The following is a 20,556-nucleotide window of genomic DNA, read 5'->3' on the forward strand; positions in this document are numbered from 1 at the left end:
CCCCTAGTGTGTGTGTGTGTGTGTGTGTGTGTGATGGGTAGGTTTAGTGGTCGGGTTAGTGTGTGTGTGTGTGATGGGTAGGTTTAGGCATCGGTTTAGTGTTTGTGTGTGTGTGTGTGTGTGTGTGTGAAAGGTTTAGGGATCAGGTTAGTGTATGGGAACAGAATATACAGTCTGTACAGTATAAAGCCATTACGCCTATGGAATGTCCTCAAGTATAGCAAAAGAGTGTGTGTGTGCACGTGGATGACATCATAGTCTCATGACAGTGTGGTGGAAGTTGGTCAGAGACGCTCTCGCAGCAGAAACGGCTCGACGCTGCGTTCAGCTTGAGCTTTATCGCTGCACTAAGAGCTCTTTAATTAGCCTTCATTAGCGCTGCCAGTAGCAGACAGAGACCCAGCTGCTCCAGTCTCACTTCCTCTCAACAATCACACACACATTTAGGGATTATTTCTACAACCACATGTGCTCGTATGAAGAGAACTGCTTAAAATCTACATTTCTTTTCCATTGCATGCAAGGTTGGGTTTTTTTTTTTTCTTTATTATTTACATTTATTTTAAGTCTTATTGCAAAACGTTTTGTTGAAGCTGAATACCATGAACAAAAAATGAACAGGTTAAAAATCCCATCGCAAAAACCAACTAGCCTAACTGATATATTTTACAGTAGCACTTCATTTTAAGTTACGCGTTACTACATGTACTTACTGTATATTAAATAACAGTAAATTATGCATAATTACAAGTAACTAACTAACCCTAAACTGTAACTATACGAAGTACATGGAATTAATTAGTGTTATTTAGTTCTTAAGCAGTTATTTATCATTATTAAAGACAAGTAAACACAAGTTAGCAATTGCACAAATAACTGCAAAAGCAAAGAAACCATTGACATAAACAGTGTTATAAGATTGTTAGATAATTGAAATCAAATGTAAAATAACATTGCACTTTATAAATAAAATGAACATTACAAATATAGTTACAAATGTTACTCTTTGTGGTTGATTGATTACCATTGTTAAAAATGAATCCAATATGCTGTTACACACATATTATATGATATTTATTCATGAACCAGTTCTTAAGGCCTGTTTGTACTGTATTTTATCTTATTTTTTATTCTAAGCTGTTTTAATTATTCTTATTTCTTTTGATTATTTTAATTTCTTCATTGAATTACCAATGTGCCTTGTCTTGTAAAATGGACCCGGTCCTCGATACCCAACTCCATTTAACACATTTTACCATGTTAAATCCATTCCATGGTTGTTACCCCCCGATCGGCATGGAAAATTGGCCTAGCTGTAAAGTAGGAAACCGCAGGCAGAATGAAGCTCCCCTGTTCGTGTTGTGTCTCCTAAGTATGGCTGATGTGCATGTTTGTAGTCTAGGAGTTTCTGCAAAATGTGCTTTATTTGAGATCTGGATATCGGATGCCTTTAATGGTGGGCTTTTGGCAGGACTGGGTGTGTGTGTGTGGCTTTGAAGATGGTGGGGGTTTCTGATGGGTTCCAGTTGTTGAACTGTTTCAAGCCCCTCCTCAAATGTCTTACCTCGTGTTCACAGAGGATTCATCACACAGAATATCTACTGTGGTGCTTCAAGCCACATTAGGAAAGCTTTTATAGACGCATGAAAGGCACTTTAAATGGTGAAATTTGACTTATTTCGTTATTTAACTTGAATCGGTTTAATTTGGGATTTTCATAAGATCATGACTTGAAGTGAAACACTTTTTGAACATTTCGTCACAACTTAATTTCATTGTGTTCATTTACTTTATATATATATATATATATACACACACAGGTGAAACTCGAAAAATTAGAATATCTTGCAAAAGGTCATTTATTTCACTAAATCAACTTAAAATAAGAGCTTTGAGTGCAGAGAAAAGCGCTATATAAATGTAATGAATTCTATTTTTATTTTTATTTAAAAGGTGAAACTAATATATAGACTCATTACATGCGAAGTGAGATATTTCAAGCCTTTATTTGTTATAACTGTGATGATTATGGCTTAAAGCTTATGAAAACCTTTTCACAATATTGTAATTTTGAATTTGATCATCAAAATTATAACAAAGGCTTTAAATATCTCACTTTGCCTATATTGAGTCTATATAATATATTAGTTTCACCTTTTAAGTGGAATTTTTCGAGTTGCATCCATATATATATATATATATATATATATATATGTGTGTGTATATATATATATATATATATAATCATAATCTGTTTAAATTGTAAAATGTGGTAGCTGTCCAACTTTTGAACTTTTTTAGAGAAATATGTCCGACAGTATCTTTATTTGTATTTTTTAAGTATGTAAACAATTGTTAACCCTAAAATCCTGATTTTTTGGGGGGAAAAGTTCCATAGCTATATATATCCAATAAAGACGCACACAATAATGTTTGTTTACACATAATACATGTGTGTGTGCTCAGTGCTGTGTATAATTATTTTGTATACATAAACATGTATATACATTATATAAACACAATTTGTGAATGTGTGCATTTATATAATGATCTTAATAATAATATTATTTAAACAAACCTGTATTATTTTGTATGTAATTAATCGTTTCCCAGCACTAATAAAAGCTTGCATAGTTTTCACAGTAATATTTGTCCTAGAGCACTTGCCGTTTCCCATTAAACTGACACTATTTCCCATGTTCCCCAGGATAAAGACAAAGGCTCGTCAAACAAGACCCCTAAACTGGACCGCAGCGATGGTGTGAAGGAGATGAAAGAGAAAGCTCCTAAGAGGAAGCTGCCCTTCACCGTCGGAGCCAATGGAGATCAGAAAGACTCTGACTCTGGTAAGGGGGCGGGGCCTGTTTGTTGCAAAGAATTATGGGATATAACAGGAAGCGTGTGTCTGTGTATCTGTGTGTTTGTGGGCTACTGTTGTTGTTTTTCTTCAGTACTGTGTGCTGATTAAGACGAAGCCATTAGTCCTGTGATTGGAAATGTATTGGATATGACATGCTGAGAAGGGTGAGATTTCATACGCTTTGTTTTTTGGGGATTTTTTGATGTTTTTCAGCCTGGATTCATAAAACTATAGTGTTTAATCGGTTCCTAAAATGAATTTTTGTCTTGTTTTTTTGGGTTAGTGATTGAAAAATGACTTTTATTATCTTTCTGTATTGCGTGTTTGGAAAAACAGTGTTTTGAGTGTGTTTTGTGGCTGTTGGAGTCTCTTAGCAGAGCACACACACACACCCCTTTGAGACGTGGCTGTGAGGCGTGAAACCTTGCCCATTTTCTCTCTCATCAGACAATGCCTGAAGTGCTCATTGTAATGCTAATAGGGGGTGTAGTCACGTCCGTTCTTTGATTGGCCTGTCTCAACGTTTCTCTCTCTTTCTCTGACCGTTTCAACACTTATTTAGCCGTAAACGCTGGAGTGTGGCTTTTCATCTGTTAAAACCCCCATGCATATCCCATCCCCGAGATTGCAACCTCTGTGATTATCTGCATGTTTTTATGCTGCATCATTGATGGTAGACGTCCAGCTCTTGGCTTTGTTCCTCATGCGGGACTTCCTGATGTAGTCGAGCTGGTCTCTCCGTGGTCTCCTCCCCCCGTTGGACTGTTTCCAGTACAGGACCTTTGTTCTGTTACCGCAATGAGCTCATGCTAACACCCCTTCGGCTGCTTCTGGAAGTTGGACGCACATTTAACGTTTTAATGGCTGCTTGCGTTGCTACGAAAGCCTTTATCAACTCAGTCCTGGCCTGGATGAAGTGGAAAGGAAGATGTTATAATAAGCTAGATTTGGTTCCTGGAAGAAAACAAACCTAACAATAGCATGAGAACAGCTGATGTGGGAAAGAAATCGGATGCACTGATTTGAAAAGTGTTGGCCAATACAATGATTATAAATTTATACTGTTTTTGTAGTTTATAAAACAACCAAACTTGATGTTTAATTTGCACGGTGAAAACTTAAATATACATTTTCTTAAAAACATTGCGTAGAGAAAAGACACGCCGTTGAAATGGGAAGGAAATTGCGTTTTGAAATTTTGGGCATTTCTTAAAGGAATAGTTCACTTAACTAAAAATGCTGTCGTCATCAACAAATGCTGTTGTTTCAAACCTGTATGAGTTTCTTTCATTGTTCAGTTTGAACAGTTTGGACCCCATTGACTTCCATGCGGTTTGGTTACCTATAATCTTATGCCAAAATATCTTCCTTTGTGTTCAGCAGAAGAAACTCATACAGGTTTGAAACAACTTTAGGGTAAATGATGACAGCATTTTAGTTTTTAATGAACTAATTATTTAATATGATTGAAAACTGATATGAGTATAAATTTATACTGTTTTTGTAGTTTATAAAACAACCGAACTTGTTGTTTAATTTGAACGGTGAAAACTTAAATATAAATAAACATTTTAATGGTTTATAACAGTTTTCTAACTTAAAAACATTGCGTAGAGAAAAGACACGCCGTTGATATGGGAAAGAAAATTGCATTTTGAAATTTTGGGCATTTCTTAAAGGAATAGTTCATTTAAACTAAAATGCTGTTGTTTCAAACCTGTATGAGTTTCTTTCTTTGTTCTGCTGAACAGAACATATTCAGTTTGGACCCCATTGACTTCCATGGTGTTTCTTTCCTACTCGATGCGGTTCATCAACTGTTTGGTTGCCCATAATCTTATGCCAAAATATCTTTTTGTGTTCAGCAGAAGAAACTCATACAGGTTTGAAACAACTTTAGGGTAAATGATGACAGCATTTTAGTTTTTAATGAACTAATTATTTAATATGATTGAAAACTGATATGAGTATAAATTTATACTGTTTTTGTAGTTTATAAAACAACCAAACTTGATGTTTAATTTGCACGGTGAAAACTTAAATATAAATGTTCTTAAACAGTTTTAGAGAAAAGACACGCTGTTGATATGGGAAAGAAATTGCATTTTAAAATTTTGGGCATTTCTTAAAGGAATAGTTCATTTAACTACAAATGCTGTCGTCATCAACAAATGCTGTTGTTTCAAACCTGTATGAGTTTCTTTCTTTGTTCAGTTTGAACAGTTTGGACCCCATTGACTTCCATGCGGTTTGGTTACCTATAATCTTATGCCAAAATATCTTCCTTTGTGTTCAGCAGAAGAAACTCATACAGGTTTGAAACAACTTTAGGGTAAATGATGACAGCATTTTAGTTTTTAATGAACTAATTATTTAATATGATTGAAAACTGATATGATTATAAATCTATACTGTTTTTGTAGTTTATAAAACAGCTTAATTTGCGCACTGTAAAATGTTATTGGTTTTCAGGGTTCATACAAAGTGCTTAAAATACTTGAATTTTACATTTTGAAATTGAATTTAGCGCTTGAAAATGGCGATATTTATGATAAGGTTTTTTTTTTTGTCTTTAGAAATAAAGATAAAACAAACATCCACTCAAACACATTGTAAAATGTAAGTTATTCTTGCGAGGAGTGAACATTTAGACATAGAGAAAAAGTATCAAACGTATCTTGTGCAGAAAAGTTAGCTTTTCTTTTACACGTGTGTGAAATCCAACAATATTTAATTAAAAAAAAAATATCGGCCGATATATCGGATTTTAAAACGGTATCGGCCTTCAAAATCCTTTATCGGTCGGGCACTAATGTGAAATTAGTTAAATTTTATTGGTAAAACAGTCAAACAAAATCACCAGTACAACCAGTCTGATATAGAGCCATTTTTCATGCCTATGAGTGTGATATTGCTCATATAAATATCCAAGTATATGATACATCTTTCATTCTTCAGGTCAATCATATGTTCATGGGAGAAAATATCAGTTTAAATAAGGAATAAGCGATATCTTTGTCTGTTTACCTTTTTCAGAAGTTGAACGATACTAAAGATATTGTTAGATAAGTGAGATCTCTGATTGTAGTCCCTTTAAAACCAAAAAAGTTTCATTTTAAACTAGTTTAGTGTTATAAACCCAGGGTTCGTACAGACAGTTGCTTTAATTCAGAAACAAGCCGTGGAAGTCAAGGTAAAACGCGCTCGTCACCCTTTCTGTCCTCCATTTTCTGGACGATTCCGTTTGAAATACATAATTCATCCCGCTGATATTTTTACATCTCCCTCTCTCCGTCTCTCTCACGGGCTCTCGGTGTGTGTTCTGCATTGAGGGAGACCGTGCACCCGTCTCTGCCACTTATCCATAGAGCTGGAGAAACCCACAAGGCCCACGAGCACTCAGAATCCTCCATCTTCTCGTGTTTGCTCATTGCCTCTCCTGCGCTTTCTCAGGACGCAGACATCTTTGCTGCATTATGTATAAGATGCAGATCTTGGCATGGAAGTCGAATGCAGTGCATCGGCACGGTGCGTTTAGCTTGCGAATAACGATGCATTTTCTGGCCGAATGGCTGAGATGCTTGATGTGGGGATATGCACTAGGGCTGGGTATCGATTCGACTCCATGAATATAGATTAAAGACAAATCCTATATTTATTAAAAAAAAAAAAAATGAACACCGAAGTTTACAAGTGGTTAGCTAATAAAAAGAAATTCAGCCATAAACCTGTATATTACATTTTTTTTTTTTTTGCTGCATTATCAGTGTTTCCCCTAGGATTTTTTTAGGGGGGGAGGAAGATTGTATAATAATTCAAATCATGTAGTATTATTATTTTTTTTTAAATATGAAGAGTTCAGATGCAAAAGCCTCTAAATGCCATTTGAAATTTTCTTCTTTAATGATTTTTATCAAACTTGCATATTTAAGTTCAGTAATTTCACTTAAATAACAATTAATAGGTAATTATCATTGCCATTTAAGTGAAATCACTGAACTTAAATATACAAGCTTGATAAAAATCATCATTCTAGAAGAAAATTTCAAATGGCACTTAGAGGCTTTTGCAGATATGAATAGATATATGAAAAAAAATCACACTAATTCTGTGTTTTTGCTGGTAATAAAATTAAGCCATAAAACACTCATTTTATCATAAACTTTTTGTCAAATAATGTGCTGCACAATGAGCGTTACTGTTAAAATTAAAACATGGATTATTCCTTAAATTCAGTTTTGTTTAATTTAATTTTAATTCAGTTTCCCCCCTAAAAACAACGGTAGGAGAAACACTGATTATGTATTAGACACATTATGGAAGTCGAATGCAGTGCATCGCCAGCTTGCAAATAACGATGCATTTCCAGAGGATATTACAGAGGCCGAATGTTTTTTTTTTGGGAAATGCACGGCATGATTTGATATCTTTGGGCAGACGGTGGACCCGAGCATGTTGTGGATATAAGGGTGAAGGGAGTGGGTTGGCTGATAAGAGACAGTAATATTTGCTACCCACGCCTTGCTAACGCTGGCAGGCATGTGCGCTGGTACACTTGCACACGCTATTGGTCTCTGGCTAACATGCGCACACACACACACACACACTCGCATTTAAACCGAGAAGAGATTCGCTGCTGTCTAGCAGATCGGACCAGGGATGTTTTCTGGCCTTCATACGGCCAAGCCGTTAAGCGTTACTCATATTCCTGTGTTTTTATAGTATTTCTTTTTATGTCATTCAGAGCTCTTAGGAATTATTCACTTGTCAAGTCACCTTTATTTATATAGAGCTTTTAACAATATAGATGGTTTGAAAGCAGCTTTACAGAGATCATAGGAAATTACAGTAAAACAGATTGTTTTGGCTTTACAGCGGATCTTGAATAAAGCTAATTTTTGATCAGTTGCAAAGATCATTACTGCTGAAACGACGCCGTTTTAACCAAAAACAGAAAACTTTGAAATAATGCGCACTAGCCGTTCATTTGCACAGTGTTTTGGTGCTCGAGAACGCAAACTTTGAAATGAGTGCCAAGTTTTGCAAACGTCTGAAAAACGTTATTTCCGCGCAATCTTCAAAAACGTGATTTTTGTGAAAACGCTGACGGCGTGCACATGCATATTACGTGTTTAGTCTATAGATATGCATGTTTGAAAAAATGCGTGACCTGTGCAGGCATCTAGTCTTTCTTTACAAGTTGACATCGCCAAATTACTTGTCTCGTCTGCATAATATAGGATTGTTTGTCATTTATGCGGATCCATGTCTGGAAATCACTATATGGTGAAATCATATACATCAGATCAGCCTGTGCCTGAATTGTGTCCACGTTTGTTTTGCCCGAGTTTCATAACGATGTCTCCTAGCTTTCTGAAGAAGTGAAGCTTGCGTTCAGACTATCTCTGTGCTTGAGAAGCTCTAATACATTAACAATCCCTGAGCAAAAGCATCAAGTTTTAACCCCCTTGTTTCGACCTTTGAAGCATTAGCAGGCTTGTGTTTTGCTACGCACTCGTCTCATACCCACTACGCATCTCATTCAATCCATTTTCACGTGTCCCATTTTCAATATTTTCTTTCTTCAAGGAGTAGTTCACTTTTAAAAAAACTTTTGCTGATAATTTACTCGCCCCCATGATGTCATCCAAGATGTCCATGTCTTTCTTTCTTCAGTCGAAAAGAAATTAAGGTTTTTGATGAAAACATTCCAGGATTTTCTCCATATAATGGACTTCAATGGGAACCAAACGGTTCAAGGTTCAAAAGACAGTTTCAGTGCAATCTGTTCAAAGGGATTTAAAGGACACCAGACGATGAATAAGGGTCTTATCAAGCGAAACGATCGCTCATTTAATAAATAAATAACAAAGTTTAAGTTTTATAAGCTCAAACGCTCGCCTTGCTCTGTTCTGTGTTAGTGACTCTCCTGTTCATCAAAATGAACAAATCTTTTTCCGAGTCGATTCGTTCATTTCGTTCGTTGAATTAACCAAATGACACGAAAAAAGATTCGTTCATTTTGATAAACAAGCATTTGAGCTTATAAAACTTAAACTTTGTTATTTATTTATTAAATGAGCGATCGTTTCTGAAACTGTCTTTTGGACCTTGAACCGTTTGGTCCCCATTGAAGTCCATTATATGGAGAAAATCCTGGAATGTTTTCATCAAAAACCTTAATTTCTTTTCGACTGAAGAAAGAAAGACATGGACATCTTGGATGACATCATGGGGGCGAGTAAATTATCAGCAAAAGTTTTTTGAAAGTGAACTACTCCTTTAATTAACAGATAAAATGTATACAAAACAAACCAATATTATCATAAAATTGGGAAACCTAATAATAAAAAACCCTCCCCATTATGTCCTTTCATCTGCTGTGCATAAAGTATTGACAGAACATCCTGCGGGCACTTCCTGTCTCTTCTGCCTTCATTTCCTGTTTCCACTGGGCAGAGTTCTGCTGATTGACAGTGGAGCCATTGTGTACAGTCTAGTCGAGCATCACGGTTCATATTGCTGTTTTGCACAAACCCTTAACCATAAGTTTTACAATTCAGTGCATCGTTCTCGTTTTGCTCGATTTGAATACCTCGTGCGACACAGCGTTAGAGAGGTGTGGTTTTACTTTTGGTTTCTGAGCAATTTGAGTGAGCTCATTTGATTTGCTAGTGATAAATGAGAATTTCCCTTGTTTGTTGTGCTGTCTTCGCTGTAGCCCTCAGTCCCTGACCTAGATTTCCTTCAGTCTCAGAGGACACACACCACATTACACCAGCAGCTTTGCTCAATGTAGTCAATCAAACTGAGAACTGATCACTATAAACTGGCCTGAACCATCTCAGATTAGCTTATTCTGAACATTTCATGGTCTGTTTGTCGTCTTCAGTTGTACAGTTTTAATCTAAAAAAAACAGATCTGAAGCCTAACCAGCTCTTCTGGTTTGAGTTGTTTTTGAAAAACTAGTTATACCACCTCCATAACTATAAGGTTAAATAAATAGGTTAAGCAACTTTACATTGAAAGTTTCATTTGAACTCCTCGTGTTATATCTGCCTTTTCCCAGGTTTTATTCTGGCTCAATATCAAATCAATAATCTTAATCTTAATAATATTTCTGTCAGACTGCAATTTTGCAAACAGTGAACGTAACACGATTAGTTATTTTTAAATTATTTTTTTTCTAATTTAGTAGCCCTCAAATCATATTCACTTTATAGGCCTTAATCCTGTAATTTTGGACAAATGTGGGCACAGGTGTGATCCTTATTTTTATTTATTATAAATGTTATATCACTGTCTCCGATAAAGTTTTGTCTATCCATTTATGGTGTTTTTTTTTATTTTGGGGTTATTTTTGAATTTATTTACTTCAAAAAGTACCATATTTTCTATGTAAATTATGCTTATTTTTATGTTTTATTTTTTAATTTTTTTAACTACATTAAAATATCATTCCAATAAGTTCTTAGAGCTAAAACCTAAAGATGAAGTGATTTTGCCGTCTTATTTTTGCTTATTTTAGAAGGCTCTAAATTACAGTTTTTCCCATTCATTTCTATGGGTGCCCATTTTTGACCCAAACACAAGATTAAGGAGGTTTTTTTTTTTCACCCACTTAACATTGTAGAATTGAGTCAAAAAAAGGTGTGTGTTCAGGAGGCAAACTTAGGAAAAGTAGCCAAGTCTTGTATCGCTCAGATCAAGGGAAGTATTTTTAAAAAACAAATCAAAACTATTTTGCCCACATTTGTCCAGAATACGGTTTTAGAGTTAAATATTACCGGTAATTCAAATAAATATATATCTGCCAATATGCTCTCTAAGATATCCAAAAACACTGTCGACCACTAATATGAAGCTTTTTGCGCTTGTTTACAGGAAAGTCAGCCGTTAAATGATTACTTTTTGGGTTATTTGCTATGAAGTCAAATTCCGTAATATATCCGATATTCATAATTTTCCACAATACAAATATGATTTAGCACTCAACTAAATAGATTTCATTTAAAAATGCACATGCTATTAAAAAAAATCTTAAATTCTCTGTATAGCTATTTCAATACGAAATGTTTAAGTACTATTATTCGTAGCTAAAGGTCAGGCGTAAGAGATGTACATTTGTTATAGAGATTCTGTTATACTGTTTATTCCACTATATATCTGCAGTGCAATTGTAAAAACAACACCAAGCTAAAATAAGTCTGGGATGCAATTATTCTAGATGTGTTGTTTGTAGTTGTCAAGCTATCTTAATAATTGCTGCGTTCAACAGCTTTCAATGTGCTCCTGTCTTTAACGTGAGGGTTGCACTGATGTTACACTTATTCATTAATGCATCTTATATTTTTTATTTCAAGTTGTCCCTTTTTGAACTCTTTCTACAGCCACAAATTCACTTTCTGCATGACAAATGGGGACAGAATGCTTTTGTGATACTGTACCAGTGTCATTACCTCAGTCGACTCTATTTTAGACGACTAAAAGTGCAAGCGCTGTGTTTTTCCGTTCCCTTCATCCAGCCGTTATATACATGTTTAGACTGCTTCTGCCGTTCGAGGGTTGAATCACAGGAATGTGACTTAAAAAGAAAGTGTGTGTGTGTTCAAGAGGTTGGGCTACATTACATGTAAGTGTTTACAGGTGTTGGCGAATATTCATCAACGCTAGACACGAAGAATAATTTCTGGAAAGATCTGTGTCTGGCTTTCCCTGTAATATATGCTTTCGGCCTCGAGCAGATCACTATGGCTTGTTTATCTTCCATAGATTATGCAAGAGCAGAAATCTAGATGACAGGATTGTTGTACCTCATTGGGGTTTTATTGGTGTTAATGGTGACATTTGGCCATGTTTGCACAGTTTGAGGTCATATACAGTGGAAACTGGCGAACGTGAAGATGCCTCTCCTACTGTAAGTCGATAGCTCGGGTGAGGCTTGTGTACTGAACTGGCAGATGTGTTGACTCTGACATACTGAGAATACTTGATGGGCATTTCTGTGAAGTTTTGTCCAAAGGTAGTGGTGACCTTGCCTCAGCCACATTGAAATGTGAACACCGGCCATTTTGTAATCGGTGACAGGCTGCCAAGTCATAGCCTTAAAGAAACACACACACACACACATGCTAGACTGCCACCAGCAGCTGGGAATTCACCCAATGTTTCACTTGACCTTCAGGCTACCAAGGATGGCATAGACGGGAATGCACTTAATGCATATTAACTTGTGCAGGGTTTGTACAGGGCGCTTAAAGATGGAGCAGCGTTAACAGAGCCGTACATCAATGACAAGCTATCGCTTAAATAATCGCGATAAGCCAAATCGGTTTGCGTGCATAATTACTAGGGCTGGGTAATGAATATCGATTTCTCGATATTAATCGATTGTCATTTTTACGAACCGATATCGATTCTTAAATCTCAAGAATCGATTAGTCATCCTGTTTCATTTGAATGAATGGATCATTGTATTGCGGCTGCGCGCATCCAAAAAATCGCAATAATCTTTGTCCTTTGTTACTAAAGTCTCAATTTTCAAATTACGTCCATTTTCTTTAGAAATTCAAAAACATAAATAACGTTTTGGCGCTCTGACCAGTCACAGCGCCAAATAAACATGAATGAGCATCTGAAAGTGTGTTAAAGATAGAGTACAACTTATCCAAATCTGTATCATGTCACATTGATTCGCTCAATCAGCGTTTCAACCGTGGAAAGACGTCAGTTAAACAGCTTGTAATCAATGTCATCGTCGTATTTACCTCAGAAAACCCACATAAACTCGTTAGTCAGCTAGAAAAAATAACTCTAGAGAGGAGCATTTTGCTAAATATATACACTATATTACATATGCATTATAATCGTAATGTTCTTCAATTTTTAATGCATATTTGAATAAATCTGGCACGTTTTTATGACAGCCACCATTTTAAATATTTATATTTCATATAATCTTCTTATTATAAAAATAAATAAAAGTGTAATTTAGGTGTTTGTATAGCTACAAAATAGTTAATTATTACCTTCATATTAGGCTAATGAAGCCTATAGGCTACAACTAGACTCCCATAGTTTACAGCATTAGTTAAGAGATTTGATTTCCTTGAGAAAATTTGCCATTTATTGTAACTGATATCCAAAATAATCAATATTGAATCGAAATCGAATTGTGAACTGTGTGTCAATACCCAGCCCTAATGATTACCTATAAATTGCGATTAATCGTGCATCCCTACTATTAAGGTCGCAAAACCAAGTTATTGAGGCTGGTTTAAGAGCAACAGGTCTGGGACAAATTGTTCTGGGTAATTTCGGTGGAGACGCGACTTATGAGGCTAGTTTAATAGTTAACATACCCCTGTTTCTCCTCAACAGGAAAGCAAGCTATGAGGATATCGATATCTTTGTCATAGTATTCTTTCAATGGTTAATGTTGCCACATTTTATGTACTGCTTTTAATGTTGAATAGATATTTCTAAAATTGTATGATGTTTTTGTTGAGTTGTTATTACACAATTCTTTTTCTGACCTTTTTCAACCTTGCCCCTGACAAATAACCCAAACTACAAAAAAGACTAAAACTAACACTAAAACTAATAAAAACTAAACTTTAAACTAAGCATTTTCAAAAAATGGAAACTAAACTAAACTAGTAAACCCACTTTTAAAACGAATTAACTAAATTTGAAAACAAAAATTCAAAACAAAATAAAAATAATAACTAATAAAAAATGCAAAGCTATAATAACCTTGGTGGAAATCCAAACAAAGGCGAGCCGAGGCGAGTCGAGTCGAGCTGGTACTGTGTAGTGGAAATGCGCTATTTGATTGTAGTCCTTGAAAAACTAAAAAAAAGTAGTGCTTAAAGTCCTTGAAAGTCCTGGAATTTAATTGTAAGCACACTCAGGGCTCCCATGGGTCCTTGAAATCCTTGAAAGTTTGTGAATCTGAAAAAAAATAATAATAATTCAAGGCCCTTTAAAGTTTTTGAAAGTAAACACGCATAGAAGCAGGTCCTCGAAAGTGCTTGAATTTATTTTGTGCATGAAGTTTTATGAAAAAAATAATAATTATTTATTCCCTCCAGTCCGCTAGTGTGTTATTTCGCCAACACTGCGTGGTCTATGCACACTAGCTTGCTTGATTTACGTTAGTTATGCGCATTTCCGAGTTAAGTGAGGTATTTTGTGTTGTACTTTGCCATGACATTCACGCGCGTGCAAAAATACTACAATGGTATCTCAACGCTTGTTGTTCGACTCAACCAATGTGTTCCCACATTAAAGGAGAACTGCAGCGCAAATGAACCTTTGGTCTAATTACACATCGGTACCTAGTCCAGCGTTCTCTGAGATTTGTTTTCATGATAATCGAATGTAAAGAGTTTTATCTCTAAAAACTGTTTAGCGTATAACGCTAGTATATAACGCTGGGGGCATTTACTAAGTAAAAAGAAATCGCTAGTTCAAACAAGGCTCAAAATAGCCCCACACTAACTTCTGAACTTCATGAACGGCATTCGTGGTTCGACTGGTCCAGACTGTTTTCCAAAAATGGCTCCGGCCTGTATACTATACTATCTATACTATCTTCTTATTAAACGGTATGTACACTTATGCTTCGTTTTGCATGTAGACGCCCTCATTATGTTACTGTGGGGCTATTTTGAGCCTTGTTAGTGGTATTAACTAGCGGTTTCTTTTTAATTACTCTATGCCCTATATACTAGCGTTATACACTAAACAGTTTTTAGAGATAAAACTCTTTACATTCGATTATCATGAAAATAAAAATCCCATAGAACTGACCCGGTACAAATGTGTTAATACACCATCGGTTTATTTTACGCCGGAGTTGTCCTTGAGGTTTGGGAACTAGGGATGGGCAACGATTAATCGCGATCCAAAATAAAAGTTTGTGTTTACATAATATATGTGTGTGTAGTGTGTATAATTAATTTGTATAGATAAGTACCCACACATGCATGTATATATTTAAGAAAAATGTGTTATTAATATATCAAATATTTATATTTATATATAATATTAATTGTGAATAAATATATATAAAATATATACATGCACATTTTTATTAAATATATACATGCATGTGTGGGTATTTATATATACAAATTAATTATACACACACTACACAAACATATATTATGTAAACACAAACTTTTATTTTGGATGCGATTAATCGTTGCCCATCCCTATTGGGAACCGATCAACTGGTGTTGTGTTAAGTTGGGCTATAGAAATAAAATGTACATATTTTTTTTGATAAGTGAGATCTCTGATTGTAGTCCAAAAAAATTAGTGCTTATTATTTCATTTTGCAGGATATGTACGCTGTAAAAAATATTGTTGGTTTAACTTAAAAAAATTAAGTGACCTGGTTGCCTCAAAAAATTTAAGTTGATTGAACTGAAAAAAGTGGGTTAATACAATGAAGGAGATTGATTTAATCATCAGAAACTCAAAATAATAAGTTATCTGAACTAAATAAATTATTTAAGTTGATCTGACAAAAGAAAAAATGTTGTGATAACAAATCTTCGCTTAGATGGACTATGAGGCTGGTTTTGAGACTCAACATGCCCCGTTTTGTCCTCCACAGAAAAGCAAGGTCCAGAGCGGAAGCGCATTAAAAAGGAGCCCACTAACACCAGGAAGTCGGGCCTGGCGTTCGGGATGGGCATGCCGGGGATCCGGGCCGGGTACCCCCTGTCCGAGCGGCAGCAGGTGGCTCTCCTCATGCAGATGACGGCCGAGGAGTCCGTCAACAGTCCAGGTGCGTGTTTATCATGAGCACCACGTCTTCAGTCGCCTCCACTGTCCCTGCTGCACTCTCATGCTATGCTTCACACACACACCACAGCACTTAATTAGAATTCAATTAAACAAGATAACCCTCATCAATTTCCATTACTTCGCCGAAATGAACCTCTGCAATCTTAATCCACTGTTGTTCATCAGCCCTTCAGGACTGTTGACAGAGCACCAAGGGACTCGCTCGGGCTGTTCCGATATGAGCTGATTTGATTGGCTCATGTGGTATTGCAGCTTGATATTTAGTGAAACGCATTGGATTTGTGTTGCATTCACTTCAAAGTTTGTTTTTCGAGGCTTGACCAATAGTATTGCATGCTTAAAGGTTACATCTTATCTCTGGCATGCATGTCTCAATTAGTAAACACGAACTATGAATGAACAATACTTCTACAGCATTAAATATTTTTGTTAATATTAATTTTAACATTTACTAATGCATAAATCAAAGGTTGTATTAGATAGATGCACTGTTGCACTTGATTTTTATTAACCCTAACCCTATAGTAACAAATGTTTTGCTCATTGTTAGTTAATATTTTAACTAATAAACCTTTTTGTAACCATGTTTCTATTAGATTTACTGAACAAAAATTTAGATTTAAAACAAAAGACCACAGGAAATTCCTAACCCCACCCATACTGAGCACTTTTGCATGCCAGCTATTGTGTTGGTTTGTTCTGAATATGTCTGAAAATAGTGATTTAGTGGAGCTGATTTGGTGTGTCTGTCATGTGACTGCTAATAAATGTCCTTGTTCACGTGGTCGTTTGTTGATTCAGTGTGCTTTAATCTTGTTGCTGACAATGTCGTCCAAATCCAAGGGGTGAAATCCAGTTAAAATTGTGTAATTTAGTGAAAGATGTGACAGCTAGAAGGCGCAGATTGGCACAGGCTGATGTTGTCCTCGTGTTTGTTGTATAAGACTGCCACCTAGAGGTCATAGCAAATACTCATTACTACAATAATACACAAGCTGCTCATATCAGTGTTTAATTAGTGCTCGACCTTGTTGACTGCAAGGCATTCATTGTCCACACACAAGTTCATATATTTCCTCTTCAGCTGTAATGATGATAAAGCTGATTTTATTTACAGATACTTTGACTATGAGTAGATTTAAACCAAACAAAATTAATTTAGTGATTCCTGATTTTTTATTTTTTTTATTTTTCAGGATGAATAAGGATTTTTTAAATACTTTTTTTGGCAATAAACACAAATATATTTATCATAGATTATGTGACTGTTTTATTTTATTTATTTTTTAGTGATTCCTGATTTTTTTTTTTCAGGATCGATACTGTTTTTGACCACCGAATTGACAAGTTTTTCATGATTAAGGATGAATAAGGATTTTAAAAATATTTTTATATTATATTTTATATTATATTTATCATAGTTTATGTGACTGTTTTATTTTATTTATTTGTTAGTGATTCCTGATTTCTTTTTTCAGGATCCATACTGTTTTTGACCACCGAATTGACAAGTTTTTCACGATTAAGAATGAATAAGGATTTTTAAAATATTTTTTTGTTGGCAATAAACACAAATATTTTTATCATAGATTATGTGACTGTTTTATTTTATTTATTTTTTAGTGATTCCTGATTTTTTTTTTTTCAGGATCCATACTGTTTTTGACCACCGAATTGACAAGTTTTTCACGATTAAGAATGAATAAGGATTTTTAAAATATTTTTTTTTGGCAATAAACACAAATATATTTATCATAGATTATGTGACTGTTTTATTTTATTTATTTTTTAGTGATTCCAGATTTTTTTTTTTAAGGATCCATACTGTTTTTTACCACCGAGTTGACGTGATTAAGGATGAATAAGGATTTTTAAAATACTTTTTGTTGGCAATAAACACAAATATATTTATCATAGATTATGTGACTGTTTTATTTCATTTATTTTTTAGTGATTCCTGATTTCTTTTTTCAGGATCCATGCTGTTTTTGACCACCGAGTTGACGAGTTTTTCACGATTAAGGATGAATAAGGATTTTTAAAATACTTTTTGTTGGCAATAAACACAAATATATTTATTATAGATTATGTGACTGTTTTATTTCATTTATTTTTTAGTGATTCCTGTTATCTTTTTTCAGGATCCATACTGTAAGTTTTTCATGATTAAGGATTTTTGAAATATTTTTTTGTTGGCAATAAACACAAATATATTTATTATAGATTATCTGACTGTTTTATTTTATTTATTTTAGCATTATTTTAATTCTAAAAACAACAGTAGTAGACTTTCCTTCACTTTAGGGAGACAATTATTGTTATTAAACTAAAATACGAATGATAAAAGAGTCCTAGCTTCCTCTTTTCCTGTCCTATCCGATGTTTTAAACTATTTTCGTGTTATTTAAAATTATTTTTAATCATCTTGTTGGCCCCCTGTGCACTTCTGTAAGTAATCTTGCTCTTAATACCTATGTTTTTATGCAGACACAACACCAAAGCATCAGTCACAGTCAAGTCTGGGTCAGAAGGGAACACCAAACTCGGCCTCAAAAACCAAAGACAAAGTTAACAAGCGAAACGAGAGGGGTGAGACGCGGTTGCACCGGGCAGCCATACGTGGGGAGGCTCGCCGTGTCAAGGAGCTCATCAACGAGGGGGCCGACGTGAATGTAAAAGACTTTGCAGGTAAGGGCAAACATCCCCTTCGTATCCGGCAAGCTTCAACAATAGAGATTTTTAAGTCTCAGTTGAAAAATTATGTTTATTGAAGTAATATCTTATTTTTATTGTGTTTTTTTTTCTCTCTCTCTATACTGATGTGTCTAAGGGTGTGTCTAAGAGTGTGTAGTCATGCCTTCATTTGCTAGGCTTGGTAAATGTTTTTATCTATGTATGTTTTAATTATAACTGTGGCGCGCTTCGGGCAACAACGTTGTTATTAATTGTGCTATATAAATAAGTTGAAGACATTAATCCTTTAACATGCTGTTTAAATTGAATAGAATGTTATTGTTGAAATGCTCATGCACTTAATAATAACGAAATGCTTCTTTATTAATAATGTAATGCTTTTTGTTGTTTCAGGCTGGACCGCACTGCATGAGGCGTGTAATCGAGGGTATTATGATGTGGCCAAGCAGCTGCTGGCAGCCGGGGCCGAGGTTAACACCAAGGGCCTGGATGACGACACGCCCCTACATGATGCATCCAACAATGGCCATCTTAAAGTAAGTACCTCCGAACAGACGTTCCACAAGTGTGTGTGTGTGTGTTAGGGCTGTCAAATTTTAATTTTGAAAATTTGAAGAGAATGTTCGCTTATCCAGTATACAGCGCTGCGTTGTGCCTCTACTGATAAACTCTCTCAGTTGGTGGAAAAAATCGTGACTAAACCTGCACATCGGTCAGTAGGGGTGTAACGGTTCACAAAATTCACGGTTCGGCTCGATACGATACACTTGTGTCACGGTTCGGTACGTTTCAAATACAGCAAAAAGAAAGAAATTTCCTTGATTTAATTTTTTTAATTATATTTTTATTAAAACTAACATCATAAAGTATGATATTTTTTAACTTTGAGCAATGATGGAACTATACTTGACTTTTCTTAGGAGCTTATTAAACAAAACAGCTCCTTGGACAAAATGAAATGTAATATTGTAGTAGTTAAGGTTTATTTTATTTTAGATTTAACATTTGAGGGCAGCAATTGTATTGATAATGTCAAAATAAAACCGACGTGATGTACAGTAAATCCATGGTGCTGTTGCTGATCTGTGGACACTGGATAGTTCAATTATGGCACAAAGTTTCTTCCTGGCTGTTTGATCCGTTAATAATGGAGAAATGTGAATGTTTCTCACTAGATCTCGCAGCGAAGTTATTACTTCAGTGGCGAATTCAAATGTTTTCCTTACTGGATTTGGATCAAGATCAGAACTGATAAACGGTCCGTCATCCAAACAACCACACAATAACGATTGGCTCAGTTGTTCCGCTTACATTACATTTGCCATTTGATGTTGGGAAATGTTGTGGTCACGCCAACGTCTTTTACATTATGACGCGCCTACATTTGAATAAATGTATGTAATACGTGTATCATTACATCCCTATCGGTCAGATCTGAGCGTGTTTTCTTAAGCTGGAAACTTTGTACACATAAAGTGCCCGGCACTCGCTGCAGATTTTTTTTCGACAAACAATATATAGATGTAGTGAGTTGTGAAGTGGATTTTTTTCTGAATCAGATTTAGCTATTTTGTGTTTTTGTAATAACGTTACATTACTCTGTGTGTTGACACGTGTTTTCTCAGGTTCACTTACGGTTTTATGCACTATTGTAACCTAATTTTCCTTGCATGAACATTAAGGAAATTATATATTTAAGAACGATTGTATGTAATTTACAGGTGGAAACTAGCTTAAGCTAAATCTCGTTCAAAGCATCTTTAATTAATGTTTTTGCACATTGTCCCTGTTGAAATAAATAAATGAGCAAAACAAAACAATTTAATTTCAATAAAAGATGCGATGCTTGATCTGGTTTACATTTGCATCAGTACTTTTTCCTCTAACATAGTATTGCCTTTAGAATTCAAGTATAAATCGAATTTTTCTAATATTTTATTTCTTAATATTTTTGTTATCTTAATATACTTAACAAACTGTAACAAACCCCCTATTCTGGTTTTGTAGGTTGTGAAGCTGCTGTTACGGTATGGAGGGGATCCTTGTCAAAGCAACAGAAGAGGAGAGACTCCATTAAAAGTGGCAAATTCGCAAACAATGCTTAACCTGTTGCTGGGAAAAGGCACTTACACCTCCAGTGAGGAGAGTTCCTCAGGTGCGTACCATGCAGTTTTTTGTGCCA

At 35.2% G+C, this 20,556-nt stretch overlaps 1 protein-coding gene across 1 annotated transcript in view; it reads left to right on the forward strand.

The window, feature by feature from the left end:
• Positions 1-20,556, forward strand: part of ankrd11 (ankyrin repeat domain 11) — a 161,355-nt gene that overhangs the window by 126,864 nt on the left and 13,935 nt on the right. Inside the window, exons 4-8 of the mRNA XM_039690801.2 lie at positions 2,708-2,846; positions 15,487-15,660; positions 18,168-18,368; positions 18,768-18,910; positions 20,382-20,529. Coding sequence (XP_039546735.2) covers positions 2,708-2,846; positions 15,487-15,660; positions 18,168-18,368; positions 18,768-18,910; positions 20,382-20,529 — 805 coding nt within the window. The remainder of the gene's footprint in view (positions 1-2,707; positions 2,847-15,486; positions 15,661-18,167; positions 18,369-18,767; positions 18,911-20,381; positions 20,530-20,556) is intronic.

This window comes from Pimephales promelas, chromosome 1 (assembly GCF_988280905.1).
Source record: "Pimephales promelas chromosome 1, fPimPro1.hap1.1, whole genome shotgun sequence".
Classification (NCBI taxonomy): domain Eukaryota; kingdom Metazoa; phylum Chordata; class Actinopteri; order Cypriniformes; family Leuciscidae; genus Pimephales; species Pimephales promelas.